We start from the raw sequence: 20,070 nt of genomic DNA, 5'->3' as shown, positions 1-20,070 counted from the left end.
TAAGATCAGAGAAAGACCATGTTCACAGAATGTTTATACATTGATTAAATGGGACCACTAGGGAGGAAGACATTAAAGATACAAAAGAGAGAGGACAATGCACATGGGATTAAGTACTCAAAGGAAGAAATAACCTTGGATGGAAAGACTGAGACTGAGGGGAGAAGCAGATATGACAGAGGATATGCCTCAGGAAGTGGCAGGCAGCTCCCCTCTGAAAACCATCCTTTCCTTTATAAAGTAGGAGATAAAATCATCCTCCAAGAAAGTGAGTAGAGATGTTTGAGTGGATGATCCTCTTCCTTAGAAGGGAGAAGAGTTGCCCATGCTCTTGGTCACAGCCAAAATTCTCTCCTGACAGAGTAAATGAATGAGGATTCAGAGCATGGATTGGAAAAAGTTGCTGTACCCTTATCTACTGAAATACAGGAAGAGCGTGAATAATGGCCAGTACTAACTAACACATGGCAAATACCTCTTCTCCAAGTAGGTGCTGTTTTTCTTCACGTGTCAGTAACTTAATTTTTCTGCCTTTGAGGCCAGAAAGGAGGTGAGAGCATGTGGTGATCCACTCATAACATTCTCTCTGAAAAGAGACAAAAGATAATCACCAAGCAGAAAAAAATCACATTATACGAACTCATTTATTCACTCACTCCTATTGAGGACCTGCTAAGAACAATTCCTCTAAATATAACTCCATTCAGTTAACTTTGTATCAATCAGTTCAATTTAAAGATTTGTGCAGAAGTGATTTTCTATTAATACAGACCTAAATCATATCATCTCTTATCAATAGGGTTTGGGATCTGGATTGTAATGGGAAAAAGGAGTAGTTAAGTGTCATAAAACCAGATGCAGAAAAGATTGTTGGATTTACTAAGGTCTAATGGTCTGTCCCAATAAATGTTATGCAACTAACTAGGGTCAACTGTAATCGTACAACAGTAACAGTAACAGTAGCAAGCACTTACGCAGCACTTAATTATATATCAGACTCTGTTCTAAGTATTGTGCACTGTTAACTCATTTGACCCTCATTATGAGACTATTATTATCCTTATTTTTTTAGATGAGGAAACTGAGAATTAGAGCAGTTGAATATCTTGTTCAAGGTCATGTATACAGTCACAGATAGGCTTAGATGCTAATCCAGGTGACCTGGGCTCTTAAAAGTTACAAAAATATCACTTCTCCTGCCTCTGATAAAGTGAATGAATAAAGATTTGAAGTACTTTTCTGGAAAACTTGCTCACCCTTTATTGAGACACAGGATAGGTCGACAGCAGGTTACATTCTGCTGAAGTGAATAGCAAAACTACATTTACTTTACCAAGATTTCCTAACAGCTAAGAACTGGTTTCAATGTTTAAAAGATGCATTATTCCTTACCAGCAAGTAAAAGCAGAGAGAATTAGGAAACATTATTTCTCTGCAGAAGGTGATCTGGTCACTTACACCACCAAAAATCTGTACCGCATGGTGAATCATCCACTTTAGGTACTTGATACTATAAACTTTAGGTACTATGGTACTATAAACCATAAAAAGCAGTCATATGTCTCACATTTTCCTAATTATTAGGCTTATTTTTAATTGTGGAATTATTGTGAAATGTCACAGCCAAAAAAACTTTAGAAATTAAATCCAAACCTTTGTGTTATGCGTAAGGATAGAAGCCTATAGAGGTAAAGTAAGTTTACCACAGCTTTGTTAACGTCACTGAGAAGTCTAAATTCTGCAATCAGAGCATTAGGGTATGTCTTATTGCATATCAGAAAAGAGGAATCAAGTAAGGGAGAAGAAAATATTGGGTTCTAGTCCTAAGTTCACCTAATTGGTTGTGACTTCTTAAGTAAACTCTTAATAGTCTTCATCTATTAAAAGCAAATGAGGTTGTTAGTTTACTCTAGATGACCCCTGTGCAGTGGGGAGCTGATAAAAACCTTCTCTGGTGGGGTGGGAAACCCCAAATTGGTAGCATTTGTTGATTTCCATGGTATATACTCCCACCATGGCAATTTCAGTGGTATTCATCAATTTAATATGTTATCACTGAATGTGAAATTGGGAAGAAGTCTGCACAGTCATCTCTTGTGAGCCAGCGTAAGGCTCCATCACACCACCGCCCCTAAAGAGCCTTCTAGTTACAAGATTTGATGCATATATTATTTCACTTTCTTTATTATACCTAGAACAAAGGTATTTGTTAATTTTGAAAATACTAATTAAATTTTTGAAATTTTAGTTCTTCAGAGTTAATTTACCATCCATGAGAAATAATTCAACTATTCTCTAGCTGAATTTGCATTTTATGAAGGTAGTCATTCTCTTGTAATTTCTGAGATACTGAAAATACTATCACAGAACTTCTGATGGGGAAATATCAGTGGGAGTCTTTTGATGAAACTTTCAGAATAATCTAGAGTCAAGCAAGTTTTCCACAGAGTTAAGCAAGTTTTCCTTCAAAATCTTCAACATCACCTTTGACCAGCTATAGATAGCTTGGTTCTAATCAATACATGTGGATCTCCTTTCATCAATACTCTTATTTCTGAAAATGTCTAATTCAGGACTGTATTAATAAATGCTTCTGGTGTAAAGTAAAAGGTATAACATTCATGTCTGGGGTGAAGGAAGATTTAGGAAGGGATGGTCCAAATGTAAACCTATTGTAGTGGATCAAAAACAGGAGAACAGATGCCTACAGGAGATAACCTTTTACAAGGTACCAGTGGTAAGACTATGGTAGTAATGTAGTTATTAAGAATCCATCATCTCCAGGTCACCCCAAAAGGGTGGGAAAGCTGGGACTTCCCTGAGTTACCTGCTAGAACGTTGCAAGAGGCAGGTCCACAGCACTACCCTTCAAAGTCATACTTCTTCTGGAGGGCCAAATCATGAAGCTGGCAGTAGCATCTTGGGCAACATAAGGAGGTGACTGCAGCCTGTCCCATCACAGGGCAGAGATAGGAAAGAATGGTATGGAGGGAGCCAATTGCGGCCAGAAGTCAGTTTGAAGGGCCCTAGCTGTAAGTCTTCATTTCCATCATGTTAGGTAATTTCTTTGGTATTGAGAAGAGATACTTCCCTCCCACATGTTCTCACCATTATCAGGTGCTGGTCAATGTGTGTCTTTTATCAATCTTGGCCTGCTGAAGGTTATCTCAGAAATCCTTCCAGGCAGTCTGCCATTAGCCCAGATTATGACTAAACTCCAGGGTATCAATGACTACATCTAGATGCCTGGCACATTATAGATGATCAATATAAAGCACTTGAAAAGACATCAATCTAGCTTATTGGTGGCTAAGTTTCTTCCAGGTTTTCAGCAGCTGGTTTGACTCCAGCAGTACCAATATACTCTCATTGGATGCCAGGACTCTTTGACACAGTGCTTCTAAGCCTCAAATGAAGACTTCATGACAAGTAATTCTCATTCCCAAGTGAAGTAGTTGATATGCACTGAGACCAACTTCTTTCAGAAGCAGGCACAGGGGTTAAGGATCCCGAGAACTCAGACCTCTTGGAACATGGCCACAAGCATTTACCTGCAGCACAGCTGTGTAGGGTCAGACTGACTGCGCCAGAATTAGGTGGGAGGTAACTAGGGTCATTAGTTACTAGACTGCCTTAAAGTTCTTGGGGAGGTAGGTAATCCCCAAGCCATCATGAAGAAGCACTTTATCTAGGTGGTTATGGTGGAAGAGTGAAGTGAGAACCATCAGTAAGAGTGATCAAACTCCAAAGAATGCTTACATAAGAAGCCTCCCACTCCAGAATCCAGTCCAGCATCATACAACTTTCATTTATTGGAAAGGAACCCAAGGAAATTTTTTTGATTGTTGGAAACTATCACTAATGTCATCCAAATATCAGTCCAGCAGGTTTGCAAGGTGTTCTTCTTCAACTGCTAGAATGTAGCTGGGGTGTGCCACAAATCCCACAGCACCATAGTATACCCACATTAGACAAAGCTTCTCTGGAGAACCATCTTCCACTCTTCACCCTGTGGGGTTTGGATGAGGCCATACAAGTCCCAAAGTCTGATGTCATAAAGATTCAGGTATCACAGAGGTTGTCCAGGAGATCAGGGAAGACAGAAGAAGTCAGGATGGGGATGAATTTGAAATGAAGATAACCTTGATGAAAATTAATGAACTAATTATTAATTTTTTTTAATATAGAGTATTGAGGCACTCTCATGGCAAGTGCAGGGACTGTTGAGCCATAAACTAGTTTGATGTACCCTTAGCAGACCCCAGCCTCAGGCTTAAAGAGGGGTCATATGCATTTGGTAGGAAAAAAGGCCTGAGCATGGGATCAGTTAAAGTCTTATTTCTGGTGGGAAAGTAGATTCTTAGCCTCCTTTGATAACACTTCCCCAGTTCACCAATCTGAAATTGCTTGCAAAGTGTTAGTAAGTAGAACAGAGTTTAACAGAAGACCTAATTAGCCTGGTGGAAAGTGTAGGTTCTCCAAGAGATGGTCAGGTCATGGACCTTCAGTCAGGGCCTGGAGTAGGGCAGGCAACAAATGGCCCATTGCACAAAGCTCTCATTAGATCTCCTAATACAGATGGCTTTATATAGGTCCCCAAGGTCCCCTGAGGAAGGGTCCCTCACAATAATGTCCTCCCCACATTGCTATAGCCTTAAATTTAATGAGGAGATACACCTCAAAGCATCCTGAAATCCTCATTCTAAAATTGTCGTTATCTGAAAACATGGTCTCACCTCACAGAGCTCTACCCCCGTTTAAGTAAATGAGGACAAAGGTATATTATGGAACAGGCCAGTGGGTCCCCAGAACCAGACTACCAAAACCAGAACATGCACCACATCTGGGGGTGGGTAGCAGGAGGCTTGAGATGTGAGCACATTTCCAGATGCTCAGTGAGGGACACAAGCTCCAAGAGACTGTTCAGTTCAGAGTCATATCAGACTGTTGTAAAGAATACCTCTGAGGCCTTTCTAGAACTGAAAGTAAAACTGAGATATTTCATCTCCTAAATAAGAAGTGAAATATACCTATAACAACACATTTTCAAATAGTAAAATATTTTTACTCCTCTGACAGGTACCCTAATTATTTGTAGTGTTTTATTATTTTAATATTCTACTGAATGGAATTTGCTATTTTAAAATTTGGAATTAGCATCTATATTTATGAAGTTCATTTCTCCTGTATTTAAAAAAAAACTTTGAAAGCTATAGAAAATAAACTGGGAAAACTTTCAGTCATTACCTATGCTCTCAAATTGTTTATATAGCATGGGGATTATCTGCTCCTTTAAAGTATGAAATCACCTATCTGTGGAGTCCAGACAAAATTTTTAGGTTGTTTGTTTGTTTTTTTATAAATGCATCAATTTTTTCTCTGAAAATTGGCAAATTTTATCCTTCTAAAGTTAATGTTACTTTATTTTTCCTAGAAAAGAATTCATCTACTGAAGATTTTAAAATTTATTAGTAAGATGTTGCATATAAAAATTTTACAATCTACTTTAAAAAAACTGTGAGATCTATCACACATACAGGAGAGCATAAAATACACATGTAGAATTTATTAAGAACAGTCATTTAAACAACACACAGATATAGAATAGAAAAGACCAGGAAATTGCATGTATTCTATATACCAGTCTTTATACACCAAAATTTACTTATCCATTCCACTGTTTATGTGCCAGTCTCAAAGTCATGAGCTCAGCTATACCATATGAAACTAGAAAAGGAAGAGCAAATTAAACCCAAACTAAGAAGAAAAAAGGAAATAATAAAGGGCAGAGTAGAAATTAAGAAAACAGAAAACAGAAAACAGTAGTCAGTAAAACCAAAAGCTGGGTTTTTGAGGTTAAGAAAATTGATAAATCTTTTTGCAGACTGATGAAAATAAAAAGTGAAAAAAACTCACAAATTTTCAATAGCAAGAACAAAAGACTGAATATCCTATAATTGTTAAAAAGGGTAATGGGGGAATATTGTGAATAACTCTCTATCAATAAATTAGACAACTAGATGAAATTACAAATTCCTTACAAGACCAAAGCAAATGAGCTCATGCAAGAAGAGATAACAGCCCTACATCTAGTAAAGGAATTTCCTTAAGTCCATTAGAGAAAGTGGATAGCCTTATATCTGAATAGCTCTATCTTGTAATTGAAAACTTTCCCACAAACCTAAATGGCTTCACTGGTGAACTCTACCAAACATTTAAGGAAGAAGTAATATATAATTCTGCACAAATTGCTCTATAAAACAGAAGAGTATGAAACACTTCCCAACTTATTCTAAGGGGCCAACATTACCCCAATATGAAAACCAAACATATTAGAAAACAGAACAAAACTACGTAATTGACATCCCTCATGAACATTAATGCAAAAATTCTAAACAAAATTTCAACCAACTGAATTTAGTGATTGATATATAAAAAGGCAGTTCATCATGATCATGTGGGGTTTATCCCAGGACTGCGAGGCTGGTTTAATATTCAATTCAAAAATCAATCAGTGTAAGTTGTCATACTGAAAGACTTAAAAGATAACTCATTGACAGTCAGTATATGCAGAAAAAGGATTTGATAAAATCCAACAATTATTCCTTATTTTAAAAGATTTTTTTCAGCAAACATGGAATAAAAATAACACTTTCTCAATATGATAAAGGGCATCTATGAAAAGTCTACACCTCCCATTATACTTAAAAATGACAGAGTAAATAATTTCCCCCTAAGATGTACCAAGGCAAGGATGTCTGCTCCTACCACTTTTACCCAACCTGGTACCGGAGAGTCTAGCTAGTGCAATAAGGCAAGAAAAAGTAATTAAAGACATATAGATTACAAAGGAATAAATAAAACTGTCCCTATTTGCAGATGACATAATTATGTGGATAGAAAATTCTAAGGAATCTGGGGAAAAAAAACTTCTTAGCAGGAATAAGTGAGGTCAGCAAGGTTATAGGATATGAGATCAACATATTTTAAAAAATTCAATAAGTAAAACAAGAAGACAACCTACGGAATGGGAGAAAATTTTTGCAAATGAAACTGACAAAGGCTTGATCTCCAGAATATATAAGCAGCTCATACAACTTAGTAAGAAAAGAACAAACAACCCAATCCAAAAATGGGCAGAAGACCTAAACAAGCAATTCTCCAAGGAAGACATACAAATGATCAATAGGCACCTGAAAAAATGCTCAATATCACTCATCATCAGAGAAATGCAAATCAAAACTACAATGAGGTGTCACCTCACACCAGTCAGAATGGCCGTCATTCAAAAATCCACAAATGACAAATGCTGGAGAGGCTGTGGAGAAAGGGGAACCCTCCTACACTGCTGGTGGGAATGCAGTTTGGTGCAGCCACTATGGAAAACTGTGGAGACTCCTCAAAAGACTAGGAATAGACTTACCATATAACCCAGGAATCCCACTCCTGGGCTTGTATCCAGAAGGAACCCTACTTCAAGATGACACCTGCACCCCAATGTTCATAGCAGCACTATTTACAATAGCCAAAACATGGAAACAGCCTAAATGTCCATCAATAGGTGACTGGATAAAGAAGATGTGGTATATTTATACAATGGAATACTACTCAGCCATAAAAACCGACAACATAACACCATTTGCAGCAACATGGATGCTCCTGGAAAATGTCATTCTAAGTGAATTAAGCCAGAAAGAGAAAGAAAAATACCATATGAGATCGCTTATATGTGGAATCTAAAAAACAAACAAACAAACAAACAAACAAAAACAAAGCATAAATACAGGACAGAAATAGACTCATAGACAGAGAATAGACTTGTGGTTGCCAGGGGGGCGGAGGGTGGGAAGGGATAGACTGGGATTTCAAAATTGTAGAATAGATAAACAAGATTATACTGTACAGCACAGGGAAATATACACGAAATGTTATGGTAGCTCACAGAGAAAAAAATGTGACAATGAGTGTGTATATGTCCATGTATGACTGAAAAATTGTGCTTAACACTGGAATTTGACACAACATTTTAAAATGATTATAAATCAATAAAAAATGTTAAAAAATATTTTAAAAAATCCAATGGCAATTTTGTTAGCAAAGAATAATCAGAAATTGAAATTACAGGAGAATACAATTTGTGACAGTACCAAAATATGAAATGCTTAGGGATAAATCTTAAAAAACATATGTAAGACCTATACATTGAAAACTATAAAACTTTGTTGAAAGGATTTAAGTAAATGAAGAGATATACCATCTGCGCAGACTCAAAGACACAATACTGTTAAGATGTCAATCCTCCACAAATTTATCAATAGATAAAATATAATCATAACCAAAATCCGAACAGGCTTTTTTTGAGAAGTTGATAAGCTAATTCTAAAATTTTCACATATGGAAAGCAAAGGACCTAGAATAGTTTGATCAATCTTGAAAAGGAACAAATTTGGAGGATTTACATTATCTAATCTCAGAATCTCACAAAACTAAAGAAATCAAGGCAGTTTGATAATGGCAACAACGTTGACACATAGATCAACAAAACACAATAGAATGTCCGAATAACATGCGCATATATACAGTCAATAGATTTTCAACAAAAATTAAAAGGCATCTCAATAGAGAAAGGATAATCTTTTCAACAAATGGTGCTAAAATGACTGAGTATCCAAATGCTAAAAACTGAACTTCAATATATACCTGGCACCATATAAGAAAAATGGGTCACAGATCTGAATATATAAAGCCTAAAACTTTAATACTTGTATGAGAAAATCTTCATGATGTTATTGCACAAAATTTCTCTTAGATACAACACCAAAAGCAAGACCCATAAAAGGGAAAAAAATGAGAGCTTGAACTTCATCAAAATTAGGAACTTCCCCTCTTTGAAAGATATTGTTAAGAAAAGGAAAGGCAAGTCATAGAGAAAATACTTGTAAATCATGTATCTGAAAAAGGACTTGTATCCAGAATATATAAAGAACTCTCAAACTCAATAAGAAGAAAATAAACAAACCAATAATAAATGGGCCAAAATTTTGAATGGACATTTCATCTTTTTTTCATAAATAGTATATTAATTTTATTTCACTTGTAACTGTTTAAATATCTCATTTATCCACTAACCAAATTACAAAACAATTGAATTTCTTTTTTTTTGCATTTTTCCAGCTTTATTTAGATATAACTGATGTGTAACATCGCATAAATTTAAGGTGTACAACATAATGATTTGATACACATATATATTGCAAAATGATTGCCACGATAATTTCAGTTAACACCTATCACTTTGCATAGTTGTCACTGTTTTCTTATAATGAGAACTTTTAAGATCTATTCTCTCAGCAACTTTCAAATATACCTTCTACCAAAGGAGCTATAAAGATGACAAATAAGCATATGACAAGATGTTCAATATCAGTGATCATGAAGGAAATGTAAATTAAAACCACAGTGGCATACCACTAACCACTTATTGGAATGTCTAAAATTGAAATCACTGACCATATCAAGTGTCGGTGAGGATGTGAAGCAACTGGAACTCTCATACACTGTTGGCAGGAATCTAAAATGGTTTAACCACTTTGGAGGATAGTTTGACAGTTTCTTAAGAAGTTAAACACACACAGGTTATATGACTTGGCAATACCACTCCTAGACATTTATTTAAAAGAAATGAAAACAATGCATATGGACATGAATATGCATTGAAGCTTTGCTTGTAATAATAAAAAAACAGAAACAATTCAACTGTTCATCAGCAGAGAATGGTTGATAAATTGTGTATATCCATCCAATGAAATATTGCTCAGCACTAAAAAGCATGAACTTTTGATAAAAGCAACATTACGTGTGAATCTCAGAAGAATTATGCTTAGTCAAAGAGGTCAGACAAAAAGTGTACATTCTGTCTGATTCTATTTTTATAAAAATTCTAAAAAATGAAAACTAAGCTTTGATGTTAGAAAGTGGATCAGACATTGCCTGGGGACAGGAAGAGGCTGCAAAGAGAGATTACAAAGGGGAGTAAGGAAATTTTGAGTTTATTGGATATGTTCCTTATTTTTTATCAGTGATTATTTTACAGGCAAGTATATTTTAGAAATTATTAAATTTCTATTACAGGTATGCATGTTTTAGAAATTATCAAATTGCTTACTTTAAATATGTACAGTTTGTTGTAAATCAATTAAACCTAAAAAGTCTGCTTAAAACAAACAAACAAAAGTAAGGGGAATACAGAGTTATTACCTTCATCTTATTCAGTTCATGAAGTTCCTTAGCAGGATTTTTTTCTAAGTGATCTTCTTTACTCAGAGCCATAGCTGTTACCAGATCTTTGCAACAACTGAGGAAAACAAAGAAAAAGAAAAACATATACACAGCATGATCTTTTTATTGTTGGTTCCTCTTCTAAGTGTTTAAGTCCAGATCCAGTGGAAGTTTACCATGATAATTAAGCTACTGACTCACCAAAAAAATAATTTGTCTCTTGCTTAGTTTCTCACCCTTGTCCTCTTCCTCCCCTCCATTCCCATCACTCTTGACCATTGGTAACATTGAAAGGAAACAAAGAGGAAATTGGCTAGATTTTAAAAGCTACTTCCTGAATTTGAAGTAATCCTAGCAACACTATGCTTTCTAGTTAATAAATTAGTTTTATAGACATCTTCTTTATTTTATTTGATGGGAATCTTCTAACTTTTCAGATGTAAGTTTTTTTTGTTCTGTTTTGTTTTAAGAGATATTTTGGTTGGTGTTTAGGGAAACATATAAAAGTATATATGCACTGAATTACACAGGAAACTACAAGCTACTTCATAAAATGCCCCCAGTACATGGAAAAACACAAGATATAGTTTATTTATGCAAATAAGGAGGTGTTTTGTTTTGTTTTGTTTTGTTTTAACTAATTCTCACTCCTACATACGTACACACTTCCAATCCTGCCTACGCTAACACTGTTTTCAAAAGAATTCTAAATCCATTGGGAAAACACCAAAATTTCATATTCCAACAGGACAGTGTTGAAGCTAGTTCAAAAAGTGAATGAGCATTTATTTCAAGTTTTTAAAATGTTTCTAAAACAATCCCTTATTGCTGCTACTTAACCGCCCTTCTCTCCTCTGCTTTATGTTACATTTAATCTTCAAAAGGGCAATAATAAGATAAACCGATAGTTTCACCTGCTCAGATAGATGGAGTATTGGGACAACTTTTTTGCCAGGGCAACTGCATCTAACTCTAACTTTGCAATTTCTACTTCATGTTCTTCATCGCTTTTCTCCTCCAACTTTATGAGAGTGTTTGGGTCAGGAAAGTCAGGTGCCATTAAAATCAGCAAATTTGCCATCCACTGGATCATGGGTATATGCAATTCATCCACCTGTTTAAAAAAAAAACAATTACAAATGATCCATTTAAAATAAGTCAAACAGTAAAAACCATATAAATTTAAAAATAGAACTGATCATACCTGTGTCCAATTTTCAACAACACTATCATTCTTATTGAAAACCAATCATCACTACTTAGCTAGTGTAACCTTATCTTCTTTTGTTCACTATACCACACTAAACTACCCTCTTCCTCTTCTTCAGGTTGGTCAAGAGTATTAACCAGTCAGGGCTGCAGTTTCCACAACTGTGCACCAAGGCATCACAGGGCTTCTCAGTGAACTCTCAAGGATGCCATGGGATTTTACATTCTTCAGGTAGAAAATAGTGATATGCAACACCTGTCAAGCATAGCATAAATCTGACATGGTTCACAGTTTCAACTTTAGATGCACTACAGCACTTCTGATGATACCATATTGTTAAAGCTGGTTTTACTGATGGTTGTGTGGTAAAAAGTTACTGTGCGAAAATCAAGGTAGGACAAGAAATGAGGATGGCAATGTCCAATCTGATTTCAAGGTTATAGAGGTTGTACAGTGCCCAAGTACATACATTCATTCCATTAGTAAGTAATTTTGATTAAATGAGAATAAAACAAAAGATGAGTTTATTTTGGGGGGTTGTGGGAAGGTGAGTGAAATAGAGAAAGATTAAGAGATAAAAACTTCCAGTTATAAAATAAATAAGTCATGGGGATATAATGTATAGCACAGAGAATACAGTCAATAATATTGCAATACCTTGTATGGTGACAAATGATAACTGAATTTATCCTGGTGATCATTTCGTAATGTATAAAAAAATTGAATCACTATGTTGTACACCTGAAACTAATATAATACTATAAGTCAATGTACTTCCATTTTAAAATAATTAACTAAAGGATTTTTTATTTCAATGAAGTTAAACTGGGACATTAAATTTTACAAAGTTTCTTTGAGTAAACAACAATTCTTAAGAGAAATTTTAGGATGAATTGTTCTTCTTTTAGAAAGAGACGTGTTCCAAATTTACTAATCTTTTCAGGGATAACAAGTGGCAACTTAGTCATCTCCTAGCTGAGTTTTCTTTTTAATCACAATTAATTTGTCTCTTCAAAATATAATTGATATTTAACAATAAGTAAAAGAAATTTACATTATGGAGAGGTCATTTTGAAAATGGACAGTTGGAGAGATTTCCATCTTGGTATGATTTTGTTCCTGAAAATGATACATAGCTCACTTTTAAAAATTTTCGAATTTATATACCTGAGTAACTGGAAATAAGTTTCTAATTGTTTCAAAATCTTACAAATGTGTTTCAATTGGTTGGGAATCTTTCATTAGAATAAAGAAATGCTGCATTGTCAAATATTTATAAGAACAATTGACTGACACTATGGCAGATGGAAAATTTCATCAATCAGTTAAAAAATCTTTACATAACTGATGGAATTGAAAAAATGAGTATTATTATTTAATAAACACAGATAATAATGAACTTCTTCAATTTGGATTCATGTCTCTTTGTGAGCTATTCTTTCAGCATGATAGTCCTTAAAAACAAGTACTGAAGCAAACTGAACTTAGCAGACCTTCAAATGGCTTTATCACTAAGTATTAACCCGTGATTATAAAAAAATCATAAAGCCTGTTCAATCACATCAGTTTTTTAACCATTATTAAAAATTATTTTAAAATATTGTTCATTTCATCCCTTTTGACTATTTGTGTATATTTTATAATGTACAAAACAGGCCAATAGAGTAATTCTTGTATGTAAATTAGAAATAGTAAGTTAGAAATGACCTGCTCAAAGATTTTTTGCTAACAGAGGTACATGAAAAAAAAATTTGAAGATCACTGTTTTAGACTGTCAAGCAGCACAGATTAGATGGAGTAAATGCATGAAGGAAAAAACAAAACAAAAGCTGGAAGTAAGAAAATAGATCAGAAAGGAAAATTAATGGTGTGTGAAAAGAAGACAAACTTTTCCATTTTTAAATACTTAGGCCAGTTAATATGGATATATACTATATATATACTATATATACACACATATATATATATTCCTTGAGGAATTTATAATCTTTCAAGTTTTCTATACAGTTTAATTATATTATAAACCTACCATATTAAAATAGAGAAGTATATAAAATATAAAAATAAGAAGTATATAAAATATAAAAATAAGAAGTATATAAAGGCACTTTCTAAATAATACATTATAAAAACTGAATTCCATAATATAAAAAATTGAAAATATGATTCCCCAGAGATAATCTCCAATGGTAAACTGAATATTTTACCAAAGAAGGGGTTAATGTAGCAACACGATAAAACACTAACAATGCTGAAATGTTCTTCATTATTTCATTCAACAAATATTTACTGAGTCCCACTATGTGATAGGCACACTGCTACCCTTTGTCTTCTTAATTCTGGTTGTCTTCTAAGTCAAAGAAATTTCTCCCAAGCCTGGGAATCTTCTGGATCCATAATTCCAGTCTTACCATATTTGCTTCTCAACTCTTGGTATCTCTATCTTTATAACATGCTCACAGATTGTGATATAATGTTTCATAAGTAGTATTCCCAAATAACGTGATGATATCTGCCTTTCAAATGCCTAATTTAAGTAATATTAAAATTAATTAAATTCATTTTTATCAATTTTGTAAGATCAAATATTTGCATATTAAGTTCTACTTACAATAAGAGATTCCTGTGTAAATTTAGATTATAATTAAGGCCAGGAGGTGGCAATAAATGTAATAAACTAAGACATCCTTTGGAAATTATGATTTCATGTTGTGCTGGTTAAGAAGTCCACAGGTTCAGTTCTTCAGAATTGCTGAACAATTCCCTATTTGTTCTAATAACTATTGACCAATAGTATTGTGGCATCTTGTCTTTCTTCCTAGAAACATGTTTCTGTCACCCCTTCAGCCAGTGAGGGGCACCAACATAAATTTTTTAAATGATTAATGCTATTAAGGGAAAAAAATTTCAGTACACTGAGTAAAGAGTAAAGATAATAATTAGAACTCAAAAACTTGTGATCATCTCTGAAACTTCATTCCTGAGGCAGGAACATACTGCATTTACAAATCCACTGAAAATCATCTGAGTAATTATATAGGTTCCTATTTTGTCCTCCCAACCTTCTGCTTCAATTAGATAGGCTTGACATGATTTTTCCTTGAAGAAAACTCCTAACCAAGGTGAAAAATAACCTCAAAAATTCCTACAAGTACATACTTGGCACTGAAGTTCCATGTTACCATCGTTAATCTCATTGCCTATCTTCAAAAGCCATTGTTGAATCATGTTAAATATGTGTGCTTGGAGTACCCTGAAGGAAAAAGCAAGTAAAATAAAGATAAGTAACTCACTTAAGAGTATAGACGTAATTATCAGATAAAAGAAAGGGTCTTATTTGGCTGGGTCTAGTAAACTTCGGTGTTGACAATGTTTGAGAACTCAGAGAAAAGTGAATCAAAGCCTTGCATTACCTGGTGCAATGGCTTACTCACTGACAGCCTTCCTAACCCCTGGTAGGTACCCCAGAGGTGTAATGCACTTTGGACAAAGTAGATCTTACTTTCAGTGTTAGTTCTCTACTGTAAAAACTCACACTCACATCCTTTACATTCAGTTCTAGACCAGCGAGGCCACAAACTGAGAATGAATTTTAGAATTCTCTCAAGAGAACAACATGACAGTGTCAGGGTAAGAGTTGACCCATTTCCCACTGGAGCTAGGGAAAAACTACTAAAGAAAAAAAAAATGAAAGCCTCTGGAAATGGTTCTAAGGACAAACAGCAACTGAAGACACATCTACTCAAGACAATTTATGAAGATTCACTAAGAAAGGCAAGAGTCTATGGTATCTGAATCAAAACTACTCCCACTCTGGACTGCTGTGGTTAAGAACACAGGACTCCCTCACCCTCCAGCTCCCAGTCAGATGGCTTTCTTCCTGGGAAAAACAAGATGTCAAGATTTCTCATCTGACCCCAAATATACATTGCTGAGGCTAGGGACTCAGAAAATGCAGCTGAGAAGCTGGGATTCCCTTCTTCTACCCAGCACAGGGCTATGGGAACTTACGAGCCGGAATCCATATCTATGTTCTGTGGAACAGTACCAATAATGCTTAACAATGCATCCAACTGAGATTTCATTTCATTCATTTTTTCATTAAGTCCCTCCCATTCTTCAAGAAGCATTTCAGGAAACTCCAGGAGGCTTTCCAACTTGAAAGAGCAGAATTCAAGAGAAGTAATCAAACTTGGAAGAATTTTAGAGATACCTAGAAAAGTGAGAAAAGCATTAACTTTCAGAAGAATTTGTAAGTCTATAATTTATTTCAACAATAAATTATGAAATACTAATGGGCAGAAGCGTATCTTTTTTTCATTTTCTTATTATCCTACAGCTTGCTTAGCAGAGAATCTTGCAAAGAGTATTTCCTAAACAAACACTAGGTAATCAGTGCTTTTCTGACTAATAGACAATTTCTCTGATGAGTTTTTACTCTAAGGGTCTTCTCTTCTCAGCTGAGACTGAAATGTACTAAACCCAGAAACTATGAACTCCAGTTTTCAGTAAAAGACATTAACTCACAGGGTCAGCCTGTTAAGAAGACAGTGATGAAAAAAACAGCTTCTTCATGACCACAGGATAGTTAATAACAGAAACCAAAATATAGTTCTTGAGTCATTTTTTAGGTCATTGTTCAGGTTTACATGAAGTTTATAGTTTTGGTCTGAACAAGGATCAAGTCTGGATCTAATCTTTGACTGATTCACTGTGAGATCATGGCAAAATACCCTCTCTACACCTTTGTCTCATCTCATTTGCAAATGACATGAAAATGCTCCCATCTCAGAGATATATAAAGAGAAATAATTTAAAAGCAAATGTTTTGTTGTCCTTGATGAAAATATTTTCATTGTCTTTATTAGAAAACTTTGATCTTCTAGGAGTATTCAAAATGATTTATTAATTTCACTCTCATTCATGATTTTGACTTCATTTATTTTAAACCATTTACAACCTGGTTGCACATGTCTGTGAATATACTAAAAATTATCAAATTGTATACTAACTAGGTGCATTGTATCATACATGAATTATATCTCAATAAAGTGATGCTCAATGCTTTATTTTGCTTGATTTTTAAAACTATATGTATTACTTTGATTTTAAATATTAATTGTACTGAAAATAACAATTACTATTAAAATACTTTATAATGTCAAGCAATCTAATTATCATTATCATGGTTTTTTTCTTACCATTATCCCCATTTATTCTTATTTCAAATTCTTTGTAGAGTCTTCCTATGCTTTTCACAATTTCTTCCATGTGCTTCTGCTCAGGTGGTATCTTTCCCTCCACACTTTTATGGCGACTAAATATCGCTAGCCCAATATCTGCCCAGTTTTCCTGTAAACATTTAATAATCTTGAGAGAATCGTATTTTGACACTAAAAGATCCCCAGAAAACTTGTCTTTGTCTTCATTCAACATCTAGAGGGTGAAAGGAGGGATGAGGAGATTAGCACATTAGTCACTAATGGTTTCATCAAAGTCAACCTAAGTGACTTCCAATTATTTTGGAATTACATATCCTATTATTATTTGTCATACCATTTCTTCATATGACATACATTTATTTTCAAAATTAAAGTAAATTTAAAGTAATTTTGATACACTAGAAGATAACCCATAGTTTACCAGGATGAAAATAATTATATTAAATCCTATATAGGTAAAAAAATTAGTGGCAGGCAATTAGGTCTCAGAAAGCTGAGCACGTTTAATTACTATTTGCTTTGGTGAGGATATAATATTTCTGTTTACATAATCTCCACTAAACTGGGAGAGTTCCTAGAATGTACAGGTTTTTGTCTGTTTAACCCCAGGTCCAAGTGCCATACATGACATATCAATAAATATTTGTGGAAAAAATAAAGCGCAATTTAAATACAGCTTGCCATTATTTGTGACTCAGATAATGCAAACAAATCACCCATACTGATCAGTAATCAGTGTGGAGAAGCAATGCAGCAGAGCAATTAAAAGTAAGAATTTTAGAGTTAGAGAGACATGGTCTCAAATTCTGAGTCAGCTACTTACCATTTACAGATAACTAAGGCAAGTTACTTAACATTTCTAACCTTCAATTTCTGCATCTGTGGGACGGGAATTATAAAACCCGCATCATGTGGATGCCATGAAGAGTAAGCAAGATAATGTGTGGAAAGCACCTTCAGCCTGACAGAGTAAGTGCTTAATCAATGAGAATTATTATAATTCCTACCAAAAAAAAAGAAGCATGATTTTTTTCAATTTTATCTATGCAATATCAAAATTTCCAGATAAACAGTAAAAAAAAAAAAGTCACTAGGACAACAAAGATCTTCAATTCTGAGAATATTCTGCTTAAGTCATTTCAAAAGAAAAGAAAATGGTTTCCTTGGGTCTGGATGAGATTTCATTAGGTTATGAGTTTGATGTTGGAAGATTTCAATATATTACATTTTCCCCTTTGTCAAACTACTATAACGTGATAGCAATGTGATTAATGAAACCTATTTTCAAAGCTTGAACCCTTTAAAAAAGATATTATTAATAAACAAAATGGAATATATACATACAATGGAATATTATTTGGCCTTAAAAAGGAAGGAAATCCTGACATAATGCTGCAATAAGGATGAAACTTATAGACATTATGTTGATGGGAATGTCAGTCACAAAGGATTAATTCTATATGATTCCATTTATATGAGGTGCCCAGAATAGTCAAATTTATAAAGACAGAAAGTAGAATGGTGGTGGCCAGGTGCTCGGGGAGTGGAGGGAGGAGGAAATGGAGAGTTACTGTTTAATGCATAGACTCTCAGTTCTGGAAGATGAAAAAGCTATGGACATGGTTGGTGGTGATGGTTGCACAACAGTATGAATGTACTTAGTGCCACTGAACTGTATACTTAAAATGATTGAAGTGGTAAATTTTATGTGATGTATATTTTACCACAATTTGCAAGAAATATGTTATTAATCTTTAAAGCCCAATTTGTCCTTCAGACAAAAGCCAGGCACATGGGAGGCACAGATATTACTTATGTCTGACAATTAGATGAGAGAACCAGACCTATCCTGACTGCCACCCAAGTATCTTTTCCTAATTTTTCTCTGGCAGCCTAACCTTATTTGACCCAAAAAATCTAAACTAGAACTAAAAACAGAATAGTTAGGTGTATTTTTTAAAGCCACTGTAGCCTTGATGTTTTCCTTGTCTTTCATAAAGGCATTTTTAAAGGATGAAATGTGACTCTGTTGTAGGTGAGGAGTGGCAAGTTTACAAACAGCATTTTGATTACCAAGCTGTTTATTAGGAGGTCTTACCTTCTGCCACTCCTTGAAGTCTGGAACAACTGATTTGAATATATTTTCTTTGTCAGGAGATAAAATATCTTTTCCACTGAAAGAAGGAAAAAGAGCAAGAGCAGGGTCTCAGAACAAGATCATGAATCCACACATATATAACAATTAATAGTCTGTTTCTCCTGAATGATTTTCAAGAATGCCCTCCAGGTTCAGCCTCTCCCTCATAGGCATTCATCCCTAAATTTACAAATTAAAAATAAATTCAGACCCTAATCAAAGTAAGCAAGTCAGAGGGTCAGAGGTCACAGCAGTATTAAGAGGGTGGTCTCTGGGTCCTCGGCATCCAAAATTAGATCATAAGGATAATTTCTGCTCAACACAGCTGCCAAAACAATGTATAAATAGAAAGGAAGCTTAATGAACACTCAAGGCTCAACACCTGGGTCAGCAGCCCCAACTCCTAGTAAGAAAGTTTCCTTTAATGTCTCTTGAAGCACCACAAGGAGAAAGCTCTTGATAAAGACGTTCCTGAGGAGAAAGGGAGAAGAGGACCACTGCCACGCATCTTTCCCTCCCCACGAAGAGTCAACACACAGTACAAGTGGGCGATGGCGGCGGCAACTGCTTGGATGTGTACCAGCTTCAGCTTCCAGAACTTCCAAATCTCCTAACTGGTAAACCTCTTAGAGGATATGAAAAACTGAAACCATTGTTCTCAATTTGAAATGTAAATGGTACCTAAATGTGTTTCCTCAACAGATAGAGCATCTTAAAAAAAAGAAAAACAAACAAACAAAAAAACTTTAGAAATTATTAAGTCCAGCCTGCATTCAAAGTACAGATTCCCAGTAACCTTGGCTGTGATTTAGTCCACTTTACTTTACAGGCAGCTTCTTCCATTGTCAGATTCCTCTAATTGTTACAAAGTACGATATCCAGTCAAAATCAACCTCCTTAAAACTGCCGGCCATTGATTCCATTTCTCTGCACAGGCACTATGCTACAGAATTTGCAGATGGATTTATATATTCAAGTTGACCAATATTAATGATGTAAGTTGACTTGATTTTAAAGAGACAAAAGAAAAGAAAAAGTGTTGGACTTAAATGGAGGCAGCAGCAGTTCAGTAGAGATATCAAGATGAAGAAACAAAAGCAAAAATAAAGAAATGGAACCTAATTAAACCTAAAAGCTTTTGCACAGCAAATGAAACCATCAACGAGATGAAGAAACAACCTTCTGAATGGGAGAAAATAAATGTGACTGATGATAGGTTAATA

The 20,070-nt window shown here is 34.7% G+C and overlaps 1 protein-coding gene across 1 annotated transcript in view; it reads right to left on the bottom strand.

The window, feature by feature from the left end:
- Nucleotides 1-20,070, bottom strand: part of AXDND1 (axonemal dynein light chain domain containing 1) — a 77,776-nt gene that overhangs the window by 24,017 nt on the left and 33,689 nt on the right. The window contains exons 14-20 of the mRNA XM_045516617.2: nt 18,809-18,884; nt 16,690-16,924; nt 15,500-15,701; nt 14,648-14,741; nt 11,193-11,392; nt 10,258-10,354; nt 476-586 (exon numbers count right to left, since the gene is read on the bottom strand). Coding sequence (XP_045372573.1) covers nt 476-586; nt 10,258-10,354; nt 11,193-11,392; nt 14,648-14,741; nt 15,500-15,701; nt 16,690-16,924; nt 18,809-18,884 — 1,015 coding nt within the window. The remainder of the gene's footprint in view (nt 1-475; nt 587-10,257; nt 10,355-11,192; nt 11,393-14,647; nt 14,742-15,499; nt 15,702-16,689; nt 16,925-18,808; nt 18,885-20,070) is intronic.

This window comes from Camelus bactrianus, chromosome 21, assembly GCF_048773025.1.
Source record: "Camelus bactrianus isolate YW-2024 breed Bactrian camel chromosome 21, ASM4877302v1, whole genome shotgun sequence".
Taxonomy (NCBI): domain Eukaryota; kingdom Metazoa; phylum Chordata; class Mammalia; order Artiodactyla; family Camelidae; genus Camelus; species Camelus bactrianus.
The sequence above is the reverse complement of the archived record's forward strand: the minus strand, read 5'-3'. Positions and strand labels throughout refer to the sequence as shown.